We start from the raw sequence: 23,546 nt of genomic DNA on the forward strand, positions 1-23,546 counted from the left end.
TGAAAACCCAGTTCGAATGCGTGAAGATATGTATGTGATCGTGTGTGTATATGCTCAGTGTAGAAGATGAAGACAACGGGCAAGACAAACGAGATTGTCTTGCTCGAATTGTCTTGAGACAATTATATACAAGCAGCAAGACAAACGCTAGTTTAGTCTCGGTAAGACAATTTAAGATTGTCTTGCCGAGATTTTAATCGACGCAGGCAAAACGAGTGTCAGTAAGACAATTTCCATTGTCTTACTGATGCAAAATGCGGCAAAAAGGCAGACTCGGTAAGACAATGTAATTGTCTTGCCGAGTTGTTTGAGAATCAGAAAAATCGGTTCAGCAAGACAATTTGAGATTGTCTTGCCGAGCCAATCAGTAGACAAAGCAATTGTCTAACAGAAAAACACATAATATGATTTTTGATTAATTTAAGAGATAAAACATTTTGCAATTAAAATCAAAAATCTATAATAAAAACAATACTATATATTACACATATATTTTGTAAATTTCAACTTTAATTAAATATAAATACTTATGACTTTAACTTTAATTCAATAAAATGAATTAACTTAAAATCAAATATTTATGCTTAATTAATTTTGAAAAATACAAAATAATTACAAATAATTATCTAAATGCTTGGGGAATATTACAGAGGAGTGTATGAGCACTTAGAAAATTACAGACTAATATACAAACATGCATAATTACTAAGAATATTATCAGATAACATACAGAAAATCATATAAAATCTAATAAAATAGATATAATTATACAGAAAATTCACAAAAATACATAAAAACATATAATGCATATGAAAAATATATACAAGAGAACTATGTCATATTTAACATCCCTAACTCACAAACCAGCTTAGAGAAAGTGGATTCATCCAGTGGTTTAGTGAAGATGTCAGCAATTTGCTCAGTCGTGGGTACAAAATGTAACACCACTGTACCATTCATGACATGTTCTCGAATGAAATGATACCTGATATCAATGTGCTTGGTTCTAGAATGTTGAACCGGATTGTTGGAAATGGCTATGGCACTTGTATTATCACAAAATATGGGAATTTTGTTTACTACAACACCATAATCATTCAGTTGGTTCTTGATCCACAAGATCTGAGCACAGCAGCTACCAGCAGCTATATACTCAGCTTCAGCAGTAGAGGTAGATACTGAGTGCTGCTTCTTGCTATACCAGGAAACCAACCGACGTCCTAGAAATTGACAGCTTCCAGACGTACTCTTCCTATCAATCCTGCATCCTGCATAATCAGAATCTGTATAGCCGGTTAAGTCAAAACCAGTATTCTTAGGGTACCAAATACCTAAACCAGGTGTACCCTTAAGATATCTAAAGATTCTTTTGACGGCTATAAGATGTGATTCCTTAGGATCAGCTTGGAACCTAGCACACAAACATGTTGCAAACATGATATCTGGTCTACTTGCAGTAAGATAAAGTAGAGAGCCAATCATACCTCGATAGCTTGTGATATCAACTTTCTTACCAGATTTATCCTGGTCAAGCTTTGTGGCAGTGGCCATGGGTGTCTTTGCCGGTGAAGAGTCTTCTAGATTGAACTTTCGAAGAAGATCTCTGACATACTTGGATTGGCAAATGAATATTCCATCTTCCTTTTGGCTTACTTGAAGACCAAGGAAGTAGGACAGTTCACCCATCATACTCATCTCATAATTACTCTGCATTAACTTAGCAAATCTCTTGCACAAGTTATCGTTAGTAGAACCAAATATAATATCATCAACATATATTTGTACAAATATCATATCCTTATCATGCAATTTGTAAAAGAGAGTTTTGTCTATGACACCTCTAGTAAAGTTGTTTTCAATTAAAAACTCAGAGAGAGTGTCATACCATGTCCTTGGTGACTGCTTGAGTCCATAGACAGCTTTGAATAGGAAGTATACAAAATCAGCAAACTCTGGATTTTCAAAGCCAGGGGGCTGTTCCAGATATACTTCTTCTTCTAGCTTTCCATTCAGAAATGCACTTTTCACATCCATTTGATATACCTTGAAGTTGGAGTGTGCAGCAAATGCAAGAAATATTCTGATGGCTTCAAGACGAGCAACTGGAGCATAGGTTTCATCGTAATCAATTCCTTCTTCCTGAGAATAACCTTTTGCAACCAGTCTGGCTTTGTTTCTCACAACAATGCCATCACCATCTAACTTGTTACGGAAGACCCATCTAGCTCCAATTGTAGATTTTCCTTTTGGTCTTGGAACCAGGGCCCAGACTTCTTGTCTCTCAAATTGATTGAGTTCTTCTTGCATGGCAAGAACCCAATCAGGATCAGCAAGTGCTTCTTCTATTTTCTTTGGTTCTAGTTGAGATAGAAACCCAGAGAATAGACATTCATTTGTCGTAGCACTTCTAGTCCTTACACCAACATCAGGATCACCAATAATCAAATCAAAGGGATGATCTCTGCTCCAAATCCTTTCCCTTGGAAGTTGTGTCCTTGATGATTCAGCAGTATTATCATTAAGCTGAAATGTGTGACTAGTTGATCCATCAGCTCCCCCTGAGTTGTTGCCAGGTTGACTTGATGATCCACCACTGGCATCAGTGGAATCTCCAGCATTATTGCCATTTCCTCCACCATTGCCTGGATCATTATCATTGTTGTCATCTCCTGTTGCAACCTCAGGTGGAATATCATCATCTGAATCAGAGTCTGGATAGTTGTCAAACTTCAGAGACTCAGATGGATCAGCAGATTGTATACTTGGAAGTTTAGTGTCATCAAATGTAACATTGACACTAACTTTTACTGACAGAGTATCAATTATAAAAACTCTATAAGCATTATTTGTATAACCAACAAAAATTGCTTCAGAAGCCTTTGGCTCAAACTTGTTCAAGTTCTCTTCACCATCCTTGAGAACATAACACTTGGCTCCAAAGACATGAAGATGTTTGACATAAGGTTTCTTGTTGTTATACAGATGAAATGGAGTTTTCATATGATCCTTGTTGATCAAAGTTCTATTTTGGGTATAGCAGGCAGTAGACACAGCTTCAGCCCAAAAGTACAGAGGAAGCTTTGCTTCAGCAATCATTGTCCTTGCAGCTTCAATCAGTGTACGATTCTTTCTTTCGACGACTCCATTCTGCTGAGGAGTCCTTGGTGCTGAATACTGCCTTCTTATTCCCTTTTCAGAGTAAAAGTTGATTAGAGTTTGATTTTTAAACTCAGTTCCATTGTCTGATCTTACAGCTTTTACAGGAACACCTTTTTCCAACTCAACCAACTTGATATGATCAATTACTGTCAGGGGAGTTTCATCCTTGGAAGACAGGAAGTAAACCCAAGTAAATTTCGAGAAGTCATCCACAATGACTAAGGCATATCTTCCTCCATCAATAGATGCAACATTCACGGGGCCAAACAAATCCATATGCAACAAATGAAGTGGATCTGTAATGGTATTGATGGTTTTGCCTTTGTGAGATGCTCTCTTTGCTTTTCCTTTCTGACAAGCTTCACAAAGATCATCAGTTGAGAATTCCAGGGAAGGCAAACCTCTCACTAGATCTCTCTTGACAAGAGAGTTCATGGTTTTGAAGTTGAGGTGTGAGAGCTTCTTATGCCATAACCAACTATCTTCAGCTGACGCTTTGGCGTAGAAACAGTGAACTTCGTTTCCTGGGCCTGAAGACAAATCAGCTACGAATATATTGCCTTTCCTTATGCCACATAGTGAAGGACGCTTATCCTTGATATGTTTAATGATACATATCTCTTTTTCAAAATGAACATAATAACCTTTGTCACAGAATTGACTGACACTCAGGAGATTATGTTGAAGTCCTTCAACTATTGCAATATCTTCTATGATGATCCTTCCAATTTTGTACTTGCCATATCCCACAGTACGACCTTTGCTATTATCAGCAAAACTGACTGTAGGGCCAGCTCCTTCTCTTATGTCCTCTAGCAGGGATTTATTGCCAGTCATGTGCATTGACGCTCCACTGTCAAGCACCCAGGTAACACGAACAACTCCACTGGCGCCCTGCAAAAGACAACTTGATTAGACAGTCTTTGGGACCCACACTTGATTGGGTCCGGCAGTCTTAAAGAACTGATTTCTATTAGGTAATACAACAAAGCCTCTTGGACTGATACTTGGTTCAGACTTGACTGAACTTACTTCCTTAACAACAGCCTTATAAACCTTAGTTTTAGACTTTGGAACATAAGTCTCCTTCCTAACATGAGTAGGACTAGCAGTCTTTGATCTAGCATGCTTGTTGTTTGTGTGTTGTCTAGGTGATGTGTTTTCATTTTTGGCATGCAAATTTTTAAAATAAGCAGACATCAAATTAAAAGCACAAGTCATACAATTATCAACACTACAAGATTTATGACATGCATCAAAAGCAGGAACATCAGAAGTATCAGTCATAGTAGTAGGAATATCAATAGATTCTACTCTAACCTTGTTATCAGATTTAAAGTTCTCAGTAGAATGACACCTATTGTTCTTGTTCTTACTATTAACAAAATTATTGGGCTTGTTGAATTTAGTTCTCTCAGAGTTGACACCTAAACCAGCTTTAGGCAACCTAACATTGCCTTTCACTTTAATTGGTTTCAGGTTTGTCAGAATCTCATCTCTCATCTCATTACTCTCTTTTATTTTAAGGTCTTCCTGTTTTAGTTCATATCTAATGACAACAGGAGTCTCTAAAAGAGGTTCAGCTTCTGAGGTTTTAAACAAAGGTTTAAGGGAATCTTTCAAAACAAAAGGAATCCCTCTCTCTTCAGCACTCTTCTTAAAAGGAGTAATGTTACTAGCCTTACCTACAGATTTGTTATAGTCAAAGCCTATTCCAACAGTTCTCTTGATCTCTTGTTTATCATTAAGTTCTTTGACTATCAAGGAGGCATCCTTAAAGGCTTTACATTTCACTTTCTCTTCGTCTAGCTGAAGTCTTAAGGCAATCTCACCTTTCTCTAGAACTTTGACTTTAGCACATTGTAATCCTAAGTCCATAGTCAATTGTTCTATTTTAGGTTTTAATACTTTCATCTCATTCATTTTAAAAGCATGAATTTCTAAGACTAAAGTATCAATTTTAAGATTAGCAGCTTTCATCCTTTTAATAGCATCATCTCTTTCAAGTCCTAATTGCATAAACAGTTTAGGGCATGTAGGATCTACCTGAAAGCTTCCAGCAGGAGGAGGTGAAGATGATCCAGTAGTAGCCATGAAAGCAACATTCCCTAGCTGCTCCTCTTCATCACTATCTGTATCATCCCAGCTTTTGCCTTCTGCCAGATAAGACTTGCTTTTGAAACTTTGACTTCCAGAAGTACCATGATGCTTTCTAACCAGTGCATCATACTTCTGCTTCAGCTCATCATACGAATCTTTTCTTTTTCCTTGAACCTTGGGCTGTTTGCATTCAGTTGCAAAGTGTCCAGGTTCACCACAATTGAAGCATTTGAACTTGCTTCTGTCCACCATCCCAGTCTTGTATCCTCCTTTGCTTGTAGAAGATGAATAGCCTCCCTTCTGAAACTTACTAACAGTAGGTTTGTATTTATAGGAAGGGTTCTTCCGGAATCTCATGTTTCCAAACTTCTTGGCAAACAGTGATAGAGATTGATCTTCTAACTGTTCAAGCTCTTCCATTGTATAGAACTCTTCGTCACCACTGGTAGAAGCAGTCTGACCCATCTCAGGTACAACAAATTCCTGAGTAGTCTTAGAAGGAACAACAACATCCTTCTTCTTCTCCTCCAGTACAGGTGACTCAACAACTAGAGCTCTCGAATGGTTCTGTGTTTTACCCCAGCCATATCTCTGTTTACTCTGAACTTGCTCCAGTTCATAAGTTTTTAAAACTCCGTAGAGTCTTTCCAGAGAAATCTCATTCAGATCTCTGCTTTCCCTGATGGCAGTGATTCTGTGTTCCAGATGTTCAGGAAGGGTTAAGAGAAACTTCATGTTGACCTCTTTCTTGTCGTAGAATTTCCCATTCAGATTTAAATTATTTATCAAATTATTAAGTCTGATAAATACTTCTGAAATCCCTTCACCGGGATGGGAACCAAACTGTTCATACTGAGCCATCAGTATCTCTTTCTTGTTTTCCCTAACTTCCTCTGAGCCTTCATTGATAATCTCTAATGTATCCCAGATTTGCTTGGCGTTCGTACAATTTACAACAGCATTGTACATCACTGGATTTAGAGATTCAACCAAGATTAGTTGAAGAGCATCATCTAAATTCATCTGTTCACTCTCTTCATCTGTGTACTCAGAAAGTTCTTTCGGAATGATCTGATGAGGTATTAACACACCATCCTCTTCGTGTGCTAATATGACATTCATCGGAGTAGTAACACCCTTGTCTAAAATCCCAATGTATTTTCTGTTCGCGGTGCGGAGGAATAGGAACATGTGCCTCTTCCATAGGCCAAAGTGTTCCTGGCTGAACGGTGGGATTTTGATGCTACTGATCTTTTGTGTACTCATGTTTAAGGATTTGAAGTGAATAGTGTTTGGATGAGATTTGGATTTTTGAAAGAAAAATATTTTAAATCAAAATTAATTTTTGGAATAAAATTAATTCGAATAAAAAAATATTTGGACGTTACAGAGTGTGTATAGGATCTGATACGGAAAAATGGTATCAACCGCTCTGATGCCAATTGTTAGGTCCAGATATGATTGTAGAAGGGGGGGGGTTGAATACAATCAGTACCAAATCGTCGCGGAAGTGAATCTGATTGAATATGATTTGTTAATCAGATTATAATTAATTAATATAACAATGTTTGACGTCGTTATATAATTAAAATGGTTCATTTTTAATGTCCACTAAAGTTCGTAGAATAAATTTGACAGGGTATATTCTAGATTTAGTGATTAAAACAACCGGGTTATCAAAGCACAGAAAACTGTGGATATAACGATCAAGCAAGTTACGAACAACTTGAAAGCTTTACAAATGCTTTGATTTACAAAGTGAATGAACACTTGAAAATGAAGGATGCAATGCCATATTTATAGGCAAAGCATTTGTACTTGTAAGACAATTGAAATACAAGACAATTGAAAGTAGCAAAGACAAAGTAGCAAGGGCAAGACAATTTCAGATTGCCTTGCAAGCACAAGACACAGCAGAAAGACAATTTTAAGGCTAGCAAGACAATTTAACACTCGGTCAGACAATCTCCATTCGGTCAGACAATTGAGAATTGTCTTGCTGATCTTCATTCGGTCAGACAATCAAGGATTGTCTTGACAGAATGCATTCGGCCAGACAATTTAAGATTGTCTTGTAAGCAACCAGTCGGTCAGACAATCTTATTGTCTTGGCAGAGCATTCTCGGGCAGACAATCAAAGATTGTCTTGCTGAGAACCAATCGGTCAGACAATCGAGAATTGTCTTGCAAGCTTAGCTTCGGTAAGACAACTTGTATTGTCTTGGCAGTTGATCCAGGAACATTTCGGTAAGACAATTCTATTGAGATTGTCTTGCCGAATTTTAACAAGACAAAACAGATTGTCTTGATGCCAAAGTGTAGGTGATTGAAATGTAATTGTAGATTATATTTAAATAGAAAATTATCCACTTAATTAATTTAATCATATAAATTCATAAATTAAATTAATTCGAGAGTGAATTAATTTAACAAATAAATTACATAATTAATTTAATTATTTGAGAAGTGAAATAATAATCTATTAAATATTAAATCACCCTTCTTCAGTAGAATTGCTTCTCGTCTTCTTTAAACATTAATAACTCCGTCTTGATCAGTCGAACGAACGAATCACCAACTCTGCTTGACTTCAAATATTCAATTTGAATAACTGATACACAGATGTACTGTCTGGTTCATCTGTATCTAGTTAAATCAAATACTCTTTGTCAAATAAACATTAAGAGATTGATTTGTTCGTCGAGTCTTCGTCTTGTAAGTACTTCTTCATTAAATGGAATCTTCTGATAAAATAAAGTATAGAAACTTTATATCTTCTGAACTCCTGGACGTGCCACAAAGGATTATTTGTGCACTGAGGCTTGAACATATTAATGAACTTCTTTCAGTGGTGTGCAGCAGCATCCTGGAATTTATCTGACATATAATTCCCATAAATCATTTGACGTTCTTCGTACGGATTCCGTTGACTTGCTATTTACTGAGCTTTCTTATCTGAATTGAGTTGTACCTCTTTAAATACAAATAGGCTGAACATATGCCTTTCAAGAAGATTCAATATTGTTTTTACATATAAAGAAGAACTCCGACAAAGAATCGACGAACAAGCAACAGCTTAATTGTTTAATTGACAAAGAATATTTGATTCAGCTAGTTACAAATAAAACAGACAGAACATTTGTGTATCAGCTACTCAGATTAAATATTCTGCATCAAGCAAAGGTAGTCGTTCAATCAAGTCGGAGACCTTAATTGTTTATAAGAAGACTGAAACTTTGTTGTCGAAGAAAAGGGTTTAAATGATTATCTAATTAATTTTTTCACTTCTCAAAATAATTATATGGGTTGTGTAATTTATTTATTAAATTGATTCAATCTCGAATTAATTTAATTTGTAAATTTATGCAATTAATATAATTAAGTGAAGATTAATTGGGTAATTATTTTATAGAATTTGTATTGTTTTATTAAGTTTACACTCGGCAAGACAATCCAAAGGATTGTCTTCCCGAGCTGTTTCCCCTCTTCTTTGACACGGTAAGACAAAGTATTCTTTTGTCTTACCAATGTCAGTTTGTCTTTCTGTGAGGTTGGCAAGACAATGTCTACCATTGTCTTATCGAAGCCATGAAGGCTGCCAAGACAATAGTATAGATTGTCTTGCCGAACAAAACTTGCAAGGCAATTTGGAGGATTGTCTTACCGAGCAAGACAATCCCTCAGATTGTCTTGCCGAGTTAGACAAAGCCTTAGATTGTCTTGCCAAACTTGTTTTGGCAAGAAAATTGCTTAGATTGTCTTACCTCTTCCATGCTTTGTCTTGGCTACCTTTGTATTTGTCGTGCCTACCATTGTCTTGCCTTGTTCATGGATTTGCCTATAAATATGGTCATCCATCTTCATTTGTATATGTTCAAGCATTTGTAAAGCTTTCAAGTTGTGCTAATAAAAGGCATATGTTTAGCATATTTGTGATGAAAGAGGTACCAACTCAACTCTGATAAGAAAGCAAAGTAAATAGTAAGTACTATTGAAGGAATCCGTACGAAGAACGTCAAATGAGTTATTGAAATTATATGTCTGAAGAATTTTAGGATGCTGCTGCACACCATTGAAATAAGTTCATTTATATGTTCAAGCCTCAATGTACAAATAATCTTTGGTAGCATGTCCAGAAGTCCGGAAGGTATAAAGTTTTAATACTTTATATATTCAGAAGATTCCATACTATTTCTACTAATGAAGAAGAACTACGAAGACAAAGACTCGTCGAACAAGCCACATCTCAAATGTTTATTTGATAAAGAATATTTGATTCAGCTAGATACAGATGAACCAGACAGTATATTTGTGTGTCAGCTACTCAGATTAAATGTTCTGCATCAACTATAAGTGGTCGTTCAATCAAGACAAAGATCTACAACGTTTAACCAAGTCAGAGGACCCTGCTGCTGAAGGAAAAGAATTTTATAAGTATTTTATAAATTATTTCACTTATCAAAATAATTAAATTGGTTGTATAATTTATTTAGTAAATTGATTCACCTTCGAATTAATTTAATTTATGAATTTATATAATTAATATAATTAAGTGAATAATTATTGAATATTTATTTAATTAAAAATACTTGTTTTATACATAATATTAATCGACATGACATTCTCAAAGAATGTCATACCGAGCTATACATCTGTGTATAACAGTCGGCATGACATTCTTAAAGAATGTCATACCGTGTGTGTCTCCCAGACTTTCCTTAATGTCATACCGAACTTAGCAGCCATGACTTATTATGTCATGCCGTGTGCTTCATCATGGCTTTTTCCTGGAAATTCATATTGTGTCTTACTTGAAGGCCAAGCTCAGAAAAGTCATACCGAACTGCTCATCATGACATTGTCAAAGAATGTCATTCCTTCCCTTGTTTCAGCATGGCTTTCTCTTAAAATGTCATACCTTTTCTTGTATAAGTCATGCCTAAGTGTTGGAATGTCATACCTTGCTAGAATGTCATACCTAGCAATGTCATACTAGTTTAAAGTGCTTGCCTATAAATATGGCCTCACTTTCTTCATTTCAAGTTGTTCATTGCATTGTAAACTTTCAAGTTGTTTGTAACTTGCTATTCGTTATATTCACAGTTTTCTGTGCTTTGATCATTCGGTTGTTTTATACCGCTAAGTTAGAATACTTCCTGTCGAATTTATTCTACAAACTTTAGTGGACATTAAAACTGAACCGTATTAATTATATAACGACTTAAACATTGTTATATTAATTAATTAAAATCTGATTAACAAGTTATATTCCAATCAGATTATTCCGCCGCAATTTTTAGTGACGATTGTATTCAACCCCCCCCCCCCCTCTACAATCGTTTCAGGACCTAACAGCTAAACTTGCTAATGTTATATCCACAGTTTTCAGTGCTTTGATCACTCGGTTGTTTCAACCACGGAACTAGAATACATACTGTCGAATTTATTCTACGACCTTTAGTGGACATTAAAACTGAACCTTATTAATTATATAACGACTTACACATTGTTATATTAATTAATTAAAATCTGATTATCAAGTTAAACACGAATCAGATTATTCCGCCGCGATTATTTTGTGACGATTGTATTCAACCCCCTTCTACAATCGTTTTCGGACCTAACACGTGTCCACATTTTACGGCGTGGACACTTGGAGCCTGGTCTAATTTCAAAGCTGTCAGCCCATCATGGTCTTCTTTCATGGGTCGAGTCTTCTTGATTAAGATTCATATTTTTGCGTGTAACAGTTATTTACCTAAAAACTATTTTAAATTAAAATTTTTTTATTTATAGATCTTAAAATTTATCGTACCAATATTCTTGTAAAAAGTAACACAAACATCTAAATTGAAATTGACGAAATGTAGAGATGTTAGCGTTGCGGTTTTTTCCTAAAATCGCGAACCAACCCGCGCATACGGTTTGAGAAAATTCGAAAACCGCAACCGTATAAAAACCGCGTAAACCATACCACAAAATTACGGAGCGGTTTATATAGTTTATACATTCAAAAAATTTGTAATTTTGAATGACAGTATAAACATAATTTTAAACTTATGTATTTAAAAATAATTTATAATAGATTTATATACACACACACACACACACACACACACACACACACACACACACACACACACACACACACACACACACACACACACACACACAAATTTAGAGTTACGATGCTCACCAAAAGAAATATAAACTAAATATAAGTATGATAATTATAAAGATGAAAATATTTTAACAATAACAAATTATTTTGTATTATAGAAAATAGAAATAATTATAATATTTAGTTTGTCGTCTTAGAACTAACCTTAATTTATATTGTAACAATATTAAAATCATACTCCCTCCGTTTCTTTTTACTTCTCTCGTTTGATATGTCGGGACTGTTCATGACATGGACAAATTACTAATTTACGTCTAATCTATAAGATCAAATATAGTCATGAGTGATCTTGTTCGTATTCACGAGTACTTTAATACAGTGAAGCTTTTATATTTAATATTAATATAAAATTAAAGATATTAACGATTAAAAGAGTGTGTTGGCAAACGTGATAAAGAGAAACAGGAAAAGTATTTAGAGACGGAGGGAGTAATAAATAATCTATCTATATGTAATATAAATATTTGTAATTATATGTGATATGTTTATATATGTTAGAAAATAAAGGTGCGGTGCGGTTTGGACCGCGCTCGTATAATGTCAAACCGTAACTCGCATCGCACTGCGTGGTTTATTAAAATTCCAACCCGCAACCGCACCACGAAAAATAAAAATCGCAGTGTGGTGCGTAGCGGTACTAGCAGTTTATGCGGTTCATGCGATTTGATGGACACCCTAACGAAACGTACCAAAAATACCATACATATTTGATATAAAATTATTAAAATATAATATATATATATATACACACACACACACATTTTTCTAAATTAGATTTACAACATTTGATTTTTAATTAAAAACAGGGTTGTGAAATGCAATATAAAAATATTAAAAGTGGATAGACCAAATATATATTTAGTTTAGTTACATGTTTATGTATTTTAATTTTCAAAGTATCCACTGTTATATAATCGGGTTAATAATCAAGTGAGTCATCAAAGTAGATCTGATATATCATATTGGTCATCAAACTCAAAATGGTCTCAAATTTGTCATTTAAGTCAAATACATATATCGTTAAATACACATTATTTATATATTTATACACATCAAAGTAAAGATATTATTTATATAGTTTTACACATTATTTTTGAATGTTATCACAACTAAATACAAGATTATGACTTCTAGTATTTATCATAATATATTTAGAATTTATCAAGTTTATTTATTATTTATTTTTAACTAAAACAAAGAAATAACTATATAATAAATAATAAATAATAAATAAACTTAATAAAATTTTAATATATTTATCATAAATACTAAAAGTCATAACCTTGTACTTAGTTGCGGTAACATTCAAGAATAACGTGTAAAGTATTATAAATAATATTTTACTTCTTGAACTCATATTTTAAGATATATGTAACTGACTTTAGTAACCAATTTAAAACGGTTTCGAGTTCAGTGACCAATTGATTATTCGGTTTTTATAATGTGTGCCCATGGGCACACGCATCAAATTCCATAAGTATGATGAATTTTGATTGGCTTCTATTTTTGATGGAACTCAAGCAAATTCAAATTCACCGACTACACCCATAAAAATCCACCAAATTTATAGAATTTGGTGCCGAGACAAACCCTTATCAAATTTACAGTGTCGACTGAAGAATGGGTTGCTCAGCTCAATTCTCCTCCTCTGTAGCGATGATACTTACATCTTCCTGTAAGCAACAACAATTCAACTCTCTCCCCATTTCTTTTATTTCAAATCGCGCACACTTATCTTCTTCCCGTTGTGTGCTCACTTTTGGTCGCCGACGAGGCAAATCGTTTCCTTCAATAGCCAACAAAAAGAAGGTACCCCTTTTCTAAAGTTTCAATTTTTATCACTTTAATTTGCTTAGATTGTTGTTTGAAGTATTGGGGTTTATGAGTTTTCACTGTATATTGCCTTATTTTGTCCTTACCCATATAAAATTTACAAGAGTGTGTGTGTGAGTGATGGTTATTTGCATTAATATTTTGTTTTTGTTTGTGGCTAAATTAATTGAGGGTTATGCTAAATTAAAGTTCTTGATGAACTTCCGAGACTGATGCTTCAAATGAAGGTTTGGGCTTTCATGCATATATTGAATTACAGAATATATGTCTGAGTGAAGAAAAATGAGAGAATGCTATGTTTTTGCAATGATGCCTTTGAAGGAACTAAATACTAGGAAAAAGCAGTCATCTATATATTAGTGGGAACGGAATTTAGCTCCCGTATATATATGTAATAATTTGCGAATGGAATAGTGACATACGAATATCTACTCAGAAATCAGTTCACATTATTGCACTTTTAATTGGTACTGTTTTTTCAGATTCTCTGAAAGGCGTATTTATATTAAATGATGGCGTCTATATATATTTTAGTTAAACCTGGTCCAGATGCTGAACTAAGTTAGTGGGTTAGGTTTTAAATTACTTGGTCACTTCTTACATCATTGTTAAATGAAATTAAGAGTTGAGGTACTACACATAATACAAGTATGGTTTAGTCAAATATCTTTAATATGTGAAGTTCCCTTTGGGTTTAATGGAAAATGTATCGAACTGAGTATATGGCCTGTAATATTGATGCATTCTGATATGCTCTTTGTCATGTTACACTCTGTGACAAGTGGTGATGCTGTGGACTTGTAATATACTGTATACTGTATAGTATATGTCCCAAAAAGAGCAACATGACTGTAGTGCAATATATAGTATTTTAATCAATGTTGGTTCTATCTTTAGCTGCACACTTGGTTTGTTCACTGGTGTTGATTGACTACCAGCCATCTACTCTATAGCTATAAAGTTGTATGATGCATTGTGGTTCTGGTTGACCTATTTATATTTGTCAATCCTGAATTATTAAGATGAATGGTTCCTTGCTGTCTTGCTCATGCAATGTCAAAGGAGCTACTGGAAACTAATGGTTTTTTTTGCAACCAAGAGTAGATATACAAATGCTTACACTCACTGTGTGCATATATTGAAATAAATTTTAGATCCGGAAACAAGTATGAAAATTAGTTGGTAAGCAGGACAATAAATTAGAACAAAAGAAAAGATAGTCATGGTAGATTAACCGCAACAAACCAATAAGCCCTAAGGTGATCCAATCACAGAAGAGCCACTACCCCTAGGATTTCTCAACTACAGAAGAGAATAAATTGTTAGGATCGCAACCGGTAACAAGAGATCTAAGAATCTCAATTTTCTATCAATCAAAGTCTTCAACTGCACCTCCATTTATTTTATTATATACCTATAATCTGATCACCAAGTACAGTCCTATTAATAAAGGAAACAAATTCTTTTTACTCTACCATTATTTGGAATATTCATAATAATATCTGTATATAATATAACTTTGTATGAAACAATCATATATACTACTGACTAATAACATAAAACAATTACAAATTAATAGTTTGATTTATTCCTCTACATCACTTGGATTGACCATGGAATGCATTGTAATAAGTTTTACACACAGGCGTAAGTGATGTTTTTTGTGCAAAATCTTTTTTTTTTTTTTGCTAGTTTTTTGTGCAAAATCTTTGATCTACAAAGGCGGTCCTTTTTGGAAACTGGAGGGATGTGGGTTTTTATCTAAGTGAGTGCATGGTTTGTCTGCTTTTGATGTATTCTAATATGTTCTTTTTTTCTTTAAGATATTGTTCTAGGTGGTGATACTGGCAATTTCATAATATTCAGTGTCCACGCACATATATACATAGATACATGGTTATTGTTTTTTTCATGTATGTACTGTTTGATATTTGGCAACAGGATTAGTTGGTTTATATGTCACCTTCTATTTATTATTTTGTTGTTATAAAGTTGAATAACACGATGCGCATTAACTTGATTTATACATCATCATTGATAATTTATTAGTAATAAAGGAATTCTTGTTCATGCAATGTTCACGGAGCTACTTGATAAAAGTTTTTTGTAATTCGAACTGGCTAAATACGAGTCATTATCTGGTAGATTTTTAGTTCTTGATTGGATAGCTATGCGTACATTTACACATCTGTCTAAAGTGCATCTCCTCCCCCTGAAGTTCTTTAAACATGTCGTTGCAGTGTGCGTATTTGATCATTTTTCCTGCTTATGAATTTCGGGGTTTCATAATTGTGTACTTGTTATCTCATTCCTTACTTTTCGGTAATAATTGTTCCAGCCAAGTTTGCCCCAGACTAATATTGGGGAGGATGATGATTTGGATGAAGATGCTTTCGAAGCCCTCTTTCGTCAGCTGGAAGAAGATCTGAAAAATGATGATCCATCTGCACTTGATGGAGACGAGGATATAAGTGAAGAAGACCTTGCTCTGCTTGAACGGGAACTAGAGGAGGCACTGGGGGACGAAGAACTACAGAAAGCATTTAGTTCAAGTGTTGATGAAAGTGAAATGGAAACTAGAAAAGAAGGCATAAACAATGATGAAGAAGAAGACGACTATGATGATGAGGAAGAAAAGCAAGTAGTTTTAAAAAATTGGCAGATTCGAAGATTGGCATATGCATTAAAGAATGGTCGACGTAAAACAAGTGTAAGGACCTTGCATGACTTTATCTTCATTTCACTTGTTTTTTCCTGTTGGTGTTTCTTTGTACTGAACAAATCTGATTGGTTTGTTTTCTTTACGCTTTTAGGAGGGTAGGGTCTGTGCTTTTAATTTGAACACGTGATGTTAATGTGTTAATAAAGTCTCCTGTTAAAGAAACATTGGACAGATTAACTAAGTGCACCACTTTTACCTAGATGGATGGATAGCAGAAATCATATTTGGTGAAAATGTCAAGTGGTTTTTGTCTCTAGCTTTCTTAGAGTTAGGGCCCATTTGTTTTTTACTTAATAGAGCTGAATGAGTTTTATATGAGCGATTCATATAATTAAGATTGCTTGGTGGGTGTATTTTATCTTCTGAATTGTTAATACTATTGTAAAGCACTGTACGTCAGAATGTCCAGATCTTATTAAAAAATATGTACATTTTTGTTAATTTGTTGCATATTATATGTAACAATATTAACACAGATTTTGTTTGTTATAATAAATTTATCTAAAAATAATATAATAATAATTTTAACTATATAATTTTTTTGGATATTAATATAAATAATATTTTTCATATATCTTTAAATCATTTTTTATATTATGAAACATCAAGTGATGTATTTTCTTTGCAGATTTGTATAATTTTGTTTTGTTAAAATAAATTATCATATATTTAATATATTATTCAGATATTTCAAAATTAATTCATCAAACAATATTATTCATTCAGGATTCAGATAGTTTATTGATTCAGATCATTCAGATATATTAACCATTCAATTTAGATTTGCCAAATGACCTCTTACTTTTTGTTAACTCTAATGCCTTACGGGAGTCATAACTGAGTGTCATGACTGAAATCTATAGCACATCTGTTTATATGCATTTATTTGGATGTTTTGCAGATAAAAAATCTTGCCGCTGAGACATGCCTTGATAGAGCTTTTGTTCTCGAATTACTTCGAGACCCACCACCAAAACTTCTTTTAATGAGTGCTTCGTTACCTGACATACCTGCTCCAACAATTGTAGAGCCTAAAACTAAACCTGAGGAGGACGCTTCATCAGAGAATGCAATAGAATCTGAGGAATTGGATACGAAGAAACCAGGTTCTAAGGTGAAAGTCCCAGTTCACGCCATGCAAAGCAGCTGGTCTGCACAGAAGCGAATAAAGAAAGTACAACTTGATACACTTGAAAGGGTTTATGGAAGAACAAAGCGCCCAACTGTGAGTAAGCTGTTTCATATAACTTGTTAAGTAAACTATTTCAAAAGGTGAAAATTTTTAGAAATTTAAAATAATTTCGTACAATTGGCAAGTCAATCACAGTTCGTCTCTGTTAACATTTGTGCATAACCAAAGATTATTGATAATTACCTCTCTATATTTCGTGTGTGAATTATAGTACCTTATCCCTTGTTATTGACCCAATGTATATAGGAATCAATTGATAAATGGTCCGGGTCCCTGACAATCGTATGTAGATGCATATAGAGGGGTTCTATAGTATCATCCGGAGTAAAATTGACCCATTTTGGGGTTTATGTCGTCCAACACTTTTTTTCCGCCGGACGTGTTACTAATAATCGATTGTTTTGGACCAGCACCCATTGATAAATTAGAATCAGTTTTCAAGTTCCAAAAATTATCGGGATTTTGAATATTTAAAATTTGTGCGGTGTCATATAATCTATAGAGTTATACTTGTACATTTCTAAGGAAGGATGAAGGAAAATAAACTCTTACGTAGACTTGCCACCAGTTTTTGGGAAATAGGTATACAATTAGGACTTACATTATAGATTACTAAACATTTGAGCTAGCATAGTTGTTTGGAACTTCTGATTTATCATGACCAAATTGTTGACTTGCTGTGTATATATGAATTATGATACAATACCCAATGTTGTTTCATTTTTTTTATTTGTACTGAACACAATCAGTCCTCTTTGAATAGGAATGAGTTTAATTATGGTCTTTTGCGAGTAGATATTGATGGATGGTAATATTTCATAACAAAAAGTGAATGACACGTAATTTTTTTTAATATATTGTAAGGATGGGTTTTCTGGTAGATGTAGTAGCTAAGTAGCTCTCAGGAAGCACATCATTTAGATGTAAAAGCCATAGCCTCAAAGGTTTTAAAAGTAACAAGTAAAGTTTGTATATAATTGATGTCGGCTTTCCAAGAGGACCTTCAAGCAATGTTCTAAAAGTCGCCGGGTGGTCCGGGTACCTTTGAGCAATTAATCGATAAATCGGGGACTAATCAGAGCATTAATCGGATATATTTTAATTATAAATTATTATAATTATATGTAATTGAATTGTCTTGTCTATTTTTTTGTTAATAGACTTTTTAACTATTAAACAACATATCATCATATGTTATATAACTATTTAATACATATAAATCAAAGTTGTGAGTATATAGATATATAGATGCATAAGGTAAAAGAAAATAAATACTATAAATTAGTTATTGTTATCTATTTACACAAGATTGAGCTACTTACAAGTTACAAGTGATTAATTTATTTTTTATTTAATTATTTATATTTTAACATTTTATTTATAAATATAATTTTTTTTGTTATTGGCCGTTTTGACCGTCTAGGCAGGATTTTGACCAATTTTTGAAAAATATGCGTAAATCACCGTCTAGACTAGATCGGGGCATTCTAGGCCCGCCTAGTTCCTAGTCAAGCAGCCGCCTAGATCGATTTTTGAAACACTGCCTTGAAGGGATTGTTATTTTAGTTTATTTTATTTATATAATCAGAATCTTCAATTTTTAAGTGTGATGGAATGATATAGTTGATTATAAGATTGATATTGGATGGGATGCAAATAAGGTCTTCAGAGTGATGAATAGCACTCGTGGGAGATGCTTTAATTGTTAATTCCTAGGTACTACATTAAGTTATTTAACCTCCTATACTCGATTACTGCAGAATGCCATGATTAGCAACATCGTGCATGTGACAAATCTGCCTCGGAAAAGAGTTGTGAAATGGTTTGAAGACAAACGAACTGAAGATGAAGTTCCAGATCGCCGAGTCCCGTATCAACGATCAACTCCCGAAACTGTATCTTCCTCCTGAATTTTGTAGTAGTATTTAATAGTATAGTATAGATATAATGACTTTATTGTGGTTCTTAATGATATATCAAGTTTCATGCACAATCAGTCCGCACATCATCATTGCCTTGTTTTAGAAATGTATATTTGTTTTCTTAACTTGGTTAGCTGACTATATAATTGCATCCCTGGTTATGTTGCTGGAATTATAAATGAAGAAAGGTTAACAAATCAGATGGCTGGTTTAAAAGCTATTAGAGCATCTCCAACGGTGTTGGCTATAATCGTTGGCTAAATTGGACCTGTAAGACGTTATGTAAAATTTACTGAACTTGTAAGACATTTCGCTTCAATGGTATTGGCTATATTGGTTGGTTATAATTTAAAAATAGTATGTTATTAATATTTTAAATTGTTAAAATAGAATATATCAGTTCAATATGGTAATAAATGATGTGCAATCTTCCTACAGATTTCTTACAGACCTGTAGAGGTTCGACAAATTTAGTCATCCATAGGAGGTTGGCCAAATTTATAGACAACAGGTCACTATGGTTGGAGTGTGAATTTTTGAAATGGTTGGCTAAATTTTTTATTTTTTGCATGACAAATCACCTTTTAGCTAAGGGGTCTTCATGGTTGGAGATGCTCTTACTATTTACTATGTACAAATACCCCAGTATACAGGATCCATGTTGACATGTGATAAATTTTTAATCACCCTCATATCATTGGATTCGATTTTGTTTATGAATTTGGATATCTTAGATATATGTGGAAGTAAGGGTCGCGCTCAAGAGAGAACCACTCCTTAAAATAGAACCATAGAACCACTAGGGTTCTGCTGCAGAACCCTAAATTTTAAATAGATTTTTAGGATCTAAATCTAAATACATGTTTTTTTCATGTTTTTTCATCGTTGTGTGTGTTCAAAAATAATTTAAAAATATAATCCATAGATATTAACATTTTTTTGTGAAGTTCTGCTGCGGAACCCAAACTAATACTTAAGTTCTGCTGCAGAACCCTTGCCTAATAAGGGAAGGGTTCTATGGTTCTCTCTCGAATGGTTCTCTCTGGAACATGACCCGTGGAACTAATTAGTATTAGGGTGATTAATGGATCAGTTCACAAATTTGTTGTCATCTGTTTACTTCTTAAAAAGGACTCCTTTGTCAAAAAAAAAAAAAAAGGGACTCCTTTGGATCATCTTTAAAGAAATACATACTCATTTAGCGACTTTTTGTTGCTAATAACTTAAGATGACTATACATTTATTCATTATTTTTAAAATTTCTCTGAATTGAAGTTTACAATTTATATTTTTATTCAGATTTTTTTAGTGAACGATTAGTTTTTCCTTTTTCCACCTTAAACTACATGCTAAAATTCAGTGATAACTTCATGTATGTGTAATTATTTTTGAAAGAAAGTGGATATATGTGTTACTGGATCAAAAATTATTTTTGAAAGAAAGAAGATATATGTGTTCATGGATCAAAATTTTATCATCATAAAACAAGAAATAATAGACACTTTATGAGAGATTTCCAAAATTTACCTTCACAAATAAAAAGTGATATACAAAATTTATTTTTACAAAACAAGAAATAATAAACTGTCTTGGACGGTATTAATTAAAAGTAATTGACGAATTCGACATGTAAGATATTGTGTAGAATTTACAGAGTTTGTAAGACATTTTAATCGACTATATTTTACAAATAGTATATTATTATTATTTAAAATCGTTATTAATGAAATATTATATCATTGTAATATGGTAATATAATGTAGAATCTTATTACAAGTAGAAAATGGTTAAATATAGTCAATATTACTGATTTGATTATAATTTTTTTTTTTTATAAATGAGTTCATTCAATAATAAAAGACCATACAGCATCTACATAAACAGCCGAGTCAAACAAACAAAACGCAGAAACAATCACCGATTAATCCATTCTTATTGCAGATAAAATAACGTGATTTGTTGAAGATGATATATACAGTATACACATGTTTTGCCACTTTCGCTTTCGCCATAACCAGTTTGAGCTATCGATTGAGAATGCAATCCCCTGACAACTTTTATTACTAAATCAAACACCATACTCAATTACTCATACAAATGATGAGAAAATAACGAAATTCACAAAAAACGGTGAGGAAAAAAAACCCAAAAACACAGCCTACCAACCTTAGATAATGAAATACTGGCTAAATTAAGATAATCTTTAGATATGGGGAACAAGCCCACGAAAACAAGATAACTCCGACCACTGTCGAGAACAAAATCACTGGAAAGAATGAGAAATCCGTAATTTTGTGGAATTGAGATCTAAGAGAAAGAAGACCAAAACCGTAAATTCTTAAATACGAAAAAGCAAACTAATATCAAAACTTAAGAAAAAAAACAAACTAATCTTACTTAACAAGAAAGATTTTTAGGAAAATCAAACTTTAAAACAAATTTTATTAAAAGAAGGAAGAACAAACAAAGAAAAAGAAAGTTAATAATAATAGTTGAGATTCGGTGGAAGCCCCAGCCGTCAAGCAAGAAAAATAAAGTTAATAATAATACGGAGTGAACAGAATACATATTATCTATTTAAATTTTATATATGTCATGTTTTATTAAATTTTATCTAAAGATTTTGGAGTGTCGGAGAGATTCTAAACACTCATATAGAGACAGTTTTCCGATATGAACTCCAAGTTCCGTAAAATAAGTTGAACCAAGCTTCCGAAAATCATATGACAGCAAAAAAAAAAAAAAAAAAGACCTTCCGAAAATCATGTGTTAGTTTTATATGCAATATCCTCTGTAGAAAGGCAATTTAATTTCTAATGATTCCGGATATGATTTAGACTTCAAATTGCTACCAAAAAAGCAAGCCATCTATTTGGTTTGGACACGTTATCCTTTTGTAAATATTTTTAAGAGAACGCTCTAAAATAGTCACATAGAGTTATATTATAAGAGCATCTCCAACTATAAAACCCTTTAGCAAAAAATAAAAAATATAGCTAATGGTTTCAAAAATTCACGTTCCAATCATCCCCAACTGTTATGTATAATTATAGCCAACCTCCTATGTATGACTATATTTATCGATCCACTACAGGTCTGTAAGAAATCTGTAAGATGATTACACATCACTTATTACCATATTAAAGTGATATATTCTATTTATAACAATTTAAAATATTAATAACATATTATTTTTAAATTATAACCAACCAATATAGCCAATACCATCGAAGCAAAACGTCTTATAAGTTCAGCAAATTTTACATAATGTCTTACATGTCCAATTTAGCTAACTATTATATCCAACACCGTTGAAAATGCTCTAACATATTGACGGTATAAAATTTAGTTAGAAGACGTTATTCTTCATGAAATGAACACAGTAGTAGTAGTTAGTTATACCTTAAATTATTATAAATAAAATATATTAATTATTTTAATATAATAATAGATAAATATAATCAAGTTTTATTTCTGTTCAAGGAGCATAGTTAGGAGATTGACTTTAATCGATAATAAAAATATCTTATTGAAATATATATTTATAAAATATATTATTTTAGATAACGTGTAATTAGGTTTAATTAATATTCAAGAAGCATAGCAATGAGATTGATTTTACTTGAAAATCAATAAACACACTTATTAAAATTATAATCTACAATATGAATTTTCGGTGCATCGTTCTTTCATAGGAAAATTGTGTAATATATACTGTTAGGTCCAAAATATCGTAGAAAGGAGTTGAATACGATACTCACTACAATTTAAAAAAATGTGAATCTTACGTAATGGATTTCGTGTTCCGAATATTTATTGGGACGGTTTCTGAAGATGTGAAAATATTAAAACAACAAACAATATTTTCCAAGTTATATATTTATTGATAAAAACTTCAGAAGGTGCTGTAAATCCAAACCTGTAAGTTCGACTACAATGACTACGACTACAAACACTACAACTTGTAACTACTAATATATATATATATATATATATATATATATATATATATATATATATATATATATATTACAATTCCAAGCTAAGAGTGTATGAGTGTAATTGTAGAAGTCTGCTGGCAGAGCAACAATACTTGTGTCATTCCATCCAGGAGGATGGATGTTAATTGTGATAACACAATTCACATATCTATAGGCTTTCATAACTAACCATAATTAGTCGAGTGATCCCGGTTCCGACTAGTGATCCTCCTTGGTGTCTTGAGTCCTCTGTTCTCTCTCCGTTGACTTATGGAAGATTTTAAGTGGCGCCGAGTCCCCTGTTCTCTCTCCATTGACCTATGGAAGACTTCAAATGGCGCCTCCATACATACAGAATATATGTATGACGCCACTACACTCCTGACTTACGCAAATTCTCGTGACGCTTGGGAGTTTATATGTATGCAAATATATATTATTACTTGAATAATTATTG

General features: G+C 33.1%; 1 protein-coding gene across 2 annotated transcripts; it reads left to right on the forward strand.

The window, feature by feature from the left end:
• Positions 1 to 12,997: 12,997 nt before the first annotated feature.
• Positions 12,998 to 19,234, forward strand: LOC108207546 (protein OVEREXPRESSOR OF CATIONIC PEROXIDASE 3). 2 transcript variants are annotated; one of them, XM_064093195.1, is made up of 4 exons: positions 12,998 to 13,249; positions 15,627 to 15,983; positions 16,897 to 17,220; positions 18,948 to 19,234. In XM_064093195.1, exons 1-4 carry the CDS (start codon positions 13,061 to 13,063, stop codon positions 19,095 to 19,097), a joined length of 1,020 nt encoding a protein of 339 aa, XP_063949265.1. In that variant the 5' UTR covers positions 12,998 to 13,060; the 3' UTR covers positions 19,098 to 19,234. The 2 variants fall into 2 exon arrangements, with proteins under 2 accessions (XP_063949265.1, XP_017233476.1); XM_017377987.2 differs by having other exon boundaries at positions 12,999 to 13,249; positions 15,612 to 15,983.
• The last annotated feature ends 4,312 nt before the right edge of the window (positions 19,235 to 23,546 follow it).

This window comes from Daucus carota, chromosome 1, assembly GCF_001625215.2.
Source record: "Daucus carota subsp. sativus chromosome 1, DH1 v3.0, whole genome shotgun sequence".
In the NCBI taxonomy this organism is placed as follows: Eukaryota; Viridiplantae; Streptophyta; class Magnoliopsida; order Apiales; family Apiaceae; genus Daucus; species Daucus carota.

Coding starts and splice junctions, on each gene's coding strand:
- LOC108207546 (XM_017377987.2), top strand. CDS start 13,061: ATGGGTTGCTCAGCTCAATTCTCCTCCTCTGTAGCGATGATACTTACA. Junction 15,984..16,896: donor ATGGTCGACGTAAAACAAGT/GTAAGGACCTTG, acceptor GATGTTTTGCAG/ATAAAAAATCTTGCCGCTGA. Junction 17,221..18,947: donor GAAGAACAAAGCGCCCAACT/GTGAGTAAGCTG, acceptor CGATTACTGCAG/AATGCCATGATTAGCAACAT.